Genomic DNA, 6,598 nt, shown 5'->3' with positions numbered 1-6,598 from the left:
TTGCTATTTTTGTATTTTTTTGTTGTAGTTGTTTGTAGGTAAATTATCGTTTAAAGATTTACATCTTAGGAAGTACTGGTAATGATCGGATTGTGAACAACCAACAGCATGATGTGTACATTTAAATTTATTGTCTGTATGTTACTGGTTATTCATCATGCAACGGCGTTTTACGTTCCTGGTGTTGCTCCAGTCGAGTTTAAAAAGGATGAAGAAGTCGAAATTAAGGTAAGTTTCCTTGATTTTGGCTGCATGTAATATTTGTTTTATACAATTGCAGCTAATATTTATTTTCAGGCTGTCAAAATGACAAGTTCAAAAACACAACTCCCATATGAATACTACTCTTTGCCCTTCTGCAAGCCAGACAACGTGGATTATAAAACTGAAAACCTTGGTAAGCAGAATGACACAAACTGGTGTTAAATGTATTTTTGAAACTGATTGTTAAATGTTTGTAAAGGTGAGGTCTTAAGAGGAGATAGGATAGTCAATACTCTCTACATGGCAAAAATGGATCAAAATGTGGATTGCACTGTGTTGTGTGAATCTTCTCTTGATGAAAAATCAGCAAGTACTCTGATACAGAGAATAAAGGACGAATACTCTGTTCATTTGTGAGCTATTATTATGTTTTCATGTCTTTTTACATTACACCTTATGTCTGTCATAGTGTATATATACATGAATTTCAATAACTTTTTTAAAAAAATCATCTGTATTGTAACAGACTTGCAGACAACCTGCCGTCTGCTACCAAGTGGACATTGGAAACGCATGAAGAACAAATCGAGCATGGATTTAAACTTGGTTATGCTGCTGATGATGGTGTTTACCTCTACAATCACTTGTCCATTACATTGCTGTAAGTTAAATGCTACACTATTTTATTAGTTGGTGTAGAAAAAGTTTCTTTGATTGATTTAATAATCAAAATTTAGAATTTCAGTCGATGGTTTAATTCTCTGATTTTTTAAACAGAAAATGTATAAAATCTAAAATTATTTTTTCTATCCTTTCTTTGCAGATATAACAAGAATGAAGAGGAAAACACATACAGAGTTGTAGGTTTCGAAGTTCTTCCCCGTAGTATCGACATTGGTGTAATCACCCAAGATAAAGGAAAGACATGCCAAGCTGATGAAACTGCTGCAAAACAAGTAATCACTGGCAAAACCACAAAGATCAAGTTTTCTTACGATCTTAAATGGAAGGTAAGGCAACAACGTTTGATCCTCATTTTTGTTTTTTATGGTTGATTATAATCGAGGTCAGTCACAGAAAATACAGGGTCTGATTTAGAAAGACCTTTTTTTGGAAAAATCTCAATATTTTTTATGCCAAAATTTTATGTGATAAAAAATTTCATGCTCCTATATTTTGTTTGTAGAAAAGTGAAATTCGTTGGGCCTCCAGATGGGATACTTACTTGAGTATGGGAGATGTGCAAATCCATTGGTTTTCCATTGTCAACTCCATAGTGGTTGTTCTGTTCCTTGCTGGTAAGAAGTTTTACGCTGTTACTTATTTGAAATGCAGTTGATTTGAAATATAAATCGTTTGAATTCGGCAACCACTGTATTGTTATTGGAAAAAATTACCCATGCATTTTAACATCTACGAAAGATACAATTTTCACCGAACAATCAAGCAGGCCTCTATACATTTTGTGAAAAAGGACAACCATTTTTTAACATTTTGCAGGTGTTTTGGCGATGATTATTGTTCGAACACTTCGTCGTGATATTGCTCAATACAATCGCGAAGACGATGATTTGGAAGACGCGTTGGAAGAAACTGGATGGAAACTTGTACACGGAGATGTATTTCGTCCTCCTAAAAGGGTACTGTTCTTGAATATCTTAGTAAAATTTTTGTGTTCATTGATCCACTTTGTGTTTATTTAAATAACATGACGTTTATGTAAAACACCTAATCATTCTTTGTTAGATTTTTAGTGAGCAAAGTTATCATTTTCTACAAAATTTTTACACATTGCAAATTTATTAGATTATGCTGCTGGTATCATTCGTCGGTGCCGGGGTCCAACTTTTCGGCATGGCACTTGTGACGATCGTCGTGGCGATGCTGGGGATGTTGTCACCATCAAGCAGGGGATCATTGCTGACGGCTTCCTTTGTCCTGTTCATACTCATGGGGTGGGTCATGACATTTTGCTTTCTAAATTGTTTTGTGTTTATTTCAACCATGTCTACTGGTATTAGTTTTGAATAGCCCCCTCTTCAGCATTTTTGGGCAGTTTTTTTATTATTACATCCATTTTAAATAAAGGTCAACAGGCGTGTTTCCCAAGTTTTGTGGAGAATTCCCACTGATTTTGTCAATCTCTTTATTAATATTTAAATTATATTGTTAAGCCTGAGGTAACAACATAAAAAAAACTTGCTCTTGTATTTTCAAAGTATTTTCCACCTGACAAACTAACTATTTTCACAAAAACCAAATGTGCTAAAGGTCTCTAACAATGGACTTGATTCATTTCAGAGTGTTTGGTGGTTATTATGCTGGAAGGTTGTACAAGAGTTTGAAGGGTCAGCTATGGAAGAGGGCGGCAATACAGACTGGTTTGCTTTATCCTGGAATTTGTGCCACGGTTGCTTTTATCCTTAACTTTTTCATCTGGGGCAAGCATTCATCTGGTGCTGTAAGTGGGGCTTAATATTTGTAGCGTTAAATATCATAATATTTAGTTGTTTGAACTGCAGACAGTTGTGAGTGACACCTGAGTTGTTAATTATATTGGTAACCAAACAGTTTAGTTTGACTATAACATGTTCCGCTTGGCTTAGTACCAGTTTATGTATACTCAATATCAAATGTCAACAATGGATCATGCCACCACAAAGAGCAGTAATCATCAAGTCACCAGCTGTACTATCGAGACCACATAGGACAACATAGTGTGTGTACAATTGTCTGACTCTGCTGCTCAATGAATGTACTATATTGTGTTTTTCTGTGCAACTATTATTTTTTCTACTTTGGACAGGTGCCATTCTCAACCATGATTGCCATCCTAGCAATGTGGTGTGGGGTTTCTCTACCACTCTTAGTGTTTGGATTTTATTTTGGTTACCGCAAGCAACCATATGAGAACCCAGTTCGGACCAATCAAATTCCAAGGCAGGTTCCAGAACAACAGTGGTACATGAACCCATTTGTGAGGTAAGACTACTTTTTATTTAGTTGTTTGACAACACGTTGATCAAATTATTCTGCACACTTTGTTGAGATTTCAGTGTCAAAATCCTATGCTTTGCTTGTACTATCTAGTGTTGGAGCATATCCTGTGGTAACCATATATGTGCGAAAAAAATCAACATGTACAGCCCTAAACATATGGTATTGTAAATCATATTAACCCAACATATGTTGTGTTTTTTCAAGTGTGTTGATGGCTGGCATTTTACCGTTTGGAGCAGTTTTCATTGAGCTGTTTTTTATCTTTACGGTAGGTTTATACATGTTGTATTTATTCTCAACTATTATGTTATAGTCTTAACCCATTATGTGTCTGTTTTAATATTATTCAGTCTGACTAATAAGTACTGCAGCTTAGATGTAGGAAGGAAATAAACCACTATTGTGGCCATTTGACACCTTCTATTGTGTTAATTTTATTTGTCTGTCACTCCTACACTGCTTATATCCACTGTGCATATATCATACATTGTGTAATTATTAAAACCTGTAAAATTATGTTTTTAAACGCATTTGTCAGATTGCTCAAGAAACATATTTTTATACTTTTATAAAATATTTTCAAAACACCAAAATGAACATATTCTTGTGGTGCAAAGCACTTGAAATGTACCAGAGCTTTATGAATGACATAGTTGTTCCCAGTTGTGTTTAAAACACGTATTTATAGCTCTGGCATTAACTTTAAATGCCATAATATTGGTGCTTTAAACTTTGTATCAAATATTGCTCTTTCAGGCTATATGGGAAAATCAATTTTACTACCTGTTTGGATTTTTGTTTCTGGTGTTCGTCATTCTGGTTATTGCCTGCAGCCAAATTGCAATTGTAATGGTGTACTTTCAACTCTGCTCTGAGGTGGGTTACAACATAGTTGACATTTTGTTTAATTTCGACTAAACTTCAACCATCAAATATCTGCAATAAATCGAGGTTTAAGAACTTCATGTTATATTTGCAAGCTCTCATTGTGCTTCTTGTCACCATACAGCAGTGGTTCTCTTTTTTGTGTTTCACCACACTTGCATAATACCAGTTACACATGTATCACCCATAAAGTCATTTTTTTATACTTAACAATAAACAACTTTAAGTGACAGAAGACTGATTTAAACTTGTTATTTGCGACCATTTTTTTCCAAAAAGGTCTATGTTTTTGTTGAAATTTATACACAACGCCCTTGAAAACTAAAAACAACGCATTTGAGAACCACTTATCTGTTTTATCACAAATCAGTGAATGTATCCAAAGTGTATTGCTAAGCAGAAGAACAATTTGACATCTTGAAAGCTGCATTGCCCTGAGGCTGTTTTTCAAGCAGCCAAACTTTTGTCCATGCGTTGTATAAAATCTTAATGGTTATTCAGTTACAATTTGAACCTTAGTTGAGTTGTTTTGTGTAAATGCACCAGAGACCGCATGTACATTTCCAATGGCACCCAACGCATTTTTTGCGAATATGTAAAGGCACGTATGCATTTTTGGTTGTGGTTGCCACAGAACATAGTATGTAAAAAACACATTGTATTCAGCATTGCCCTTAAACAATTATATGTGTACATTATCTCATTTTCTTGATAGGATTATCACTGGTGGTGGAGATCGTTCATAGTATCTGGTGGAGCAGCGATCTACGTCTTGCTTTACTCCATCTTCTATTTTCACACTCAGGTGAGACTTTATGATGCAACAATGCCTCTGATATATTTACATACAGATTAATTTGAAGTTGAGTATGTATTTGTGCCAGGCAAGGTACATATGCAACTGGGTATGAATGGCCAAAGATTCAAACTTTCGTAAAAATGTAGCAACTGTTTGGGTAAAAGATTTTGCCTTAAAAGTGTTAACTTGTTTTTGTTTCTGCTCAATTAAGCCCAAAGCTTCAAGATGTGTTTTGTGCTTGGGCAATTACTTGAACACCTGATGCTGTTCATTTATTCATTGCAACATACTTACCCCAATTTAAATACACAGTTGAACATTACTGCATTCATACCCACAATCCTCTACTTCGGCTACACATTCATAATCGTCTTCACCTTCTGGATTCTCACCGGAACAATCGGGTTTTTTGCTTCCTACTCCTTCATAAGGAAAATCTACGCCCAAGTCAAGATCGATTGAGCACCGGACGCTTTGTCGCCACTTAGCGGCAACCTTCAGTGCCGCGCACCCAACACTTGGTGACGCCGTGCAAATCATTTTTAAAGAACACTATAACACGTGGCGTTATGCACTTTCCCGTCCTGCAGAAACCAATTGGTAGCTGATGTGACACGTGGCACCACTCACTGGTGTGACACGTGTCATAATTTTTGTAGTGTCACAAAATTTACGTCGCTAGCTTTTTAAAATTTCGTGTGCGCTGTTATAGGAAAATGCCACGTGCAGTTAATTGCATTGTAAGGGCGGTTAATCTGCTTGCTGCAGTGCGTAGCTTGCAAGTATGTCCACTTCTAATTAACAAATACATAAATACAAGTTTCACCCAAAAACGCAATAGGGGATTTCTCCGTGCTTTGGATACGGGGTTTGGCATTAAATTAAAAAACTCGGTACGACGCTCAGTTTTACAAAACTTTCCTGAATTCGTCTTTTACGACTGGCTTCGCTCTTTGTCAATGAACTGTTACCAGTAATATGGGACGCAAAATCTATTGCTTGATTTTATTGTCATGCAACATTTTCCCATCCATTCAATAAGACTTACATTTGGACTTGGTTACACTCAAGCGAAAAGATTGTATTTAATTAGGAGGACATTCCTGCTGGCAACATAAAGGCATATTGTTATGTCTTCAAGCGTCACCGCGTTGCGAGGTGACACAATTGTTGTGACTGTCCCGTTGTCTTAACGTTCTATTTATACGGATTAATTGAGAGGCGCTACCGGTTAATTTGCGACCTGGATAAAAAAAACTGACGGCGTTCTGTGACAATTTGTACCATTAATGTAGAGCTTTTCGTGTATTTGTATTGCGTATATGTATATGTTTGACCCTTTATTGAATAGAAAACCTTTTCCTCGATTTTATTTCGTTTTCTGGTTTTCAAATTGCATCGTTTAAACAAATGTTTAAGAAGTTAGGGTGTTGCCGGTTCGAATCCCAAGCGGGTTTGAACAATGGCTGTATTTTGTTCAATAAACTGGTTTATGTTACATTTCACTCTTGGGGGTTTGTCTTTGAGGTGGAAACGTAGGAAAATTTTAAAGCTTCATCACATTAAGTATTACAAGTAGTTGTGTGAGTCGTAGACAAATTGCTACTGTTTCGACCTGTAAGATCTCATCAGTGCAACTTGGTGCGAATCTATAGTAGAAGATCTTGCCCGCCAAACGGCCAGGCAAAGATTCATTTATTGGAAATACAA

General features: G+C 36.1%; 1 protein-coding gene across 1 annotated transcript; it reads left to right on the top strand.

The window, feature by feature from the left end:
* Positions 1–32: 32 nt before the first annotated feature.
* Positions 33–6,393, top strand: LOC145904045 (transmembrane 9 superfamily member 4-like). Its single transcript, XM_082992267.1, has 14 exons — positions 33–228; positions 298–397; positions 464–617; positions 731–865; positions 1,028–1,214; positions 1,391–1,502; positions 1,705–1,844; positions 2,011–2,159; positions 2,506–2,665; positions 3,011–3,186; positions 3,409–3,472; positions 3,961–4,080; positions 4,805–4,894; positions 5,201–6,393. The coding sequence occupies exons 1-14, from the start codon at positions 109–111 to the stop codon at positions 5,348–5,350; spliced, it is 1,857 nt and encodes a 618-aa protein (XP_082848393.1). The 5' UTR covers positions 33–108; the 3' UTR covers positions 5,351–6,393.
* Positions 6,394–6,598: the final 205 nt, after the last annotated feature.

Source organism: Ascidia mentula, chromosome 5 (genome assembly GCF_947561715.1).
Source record: "Ascidia mentula chromosome 5, kaAscMent1.1, whole genome shotgun sequence".
Lineage (NCBI taxonomy): Eukaryota > Metazoa > Chordata > Ascidiacea > Phlebobranchia > Ascidiidae > Ascidia > Ascidia mentula.
This window is presented reverse-complemented; position numbering and strand designations above follow the sequence as displayed.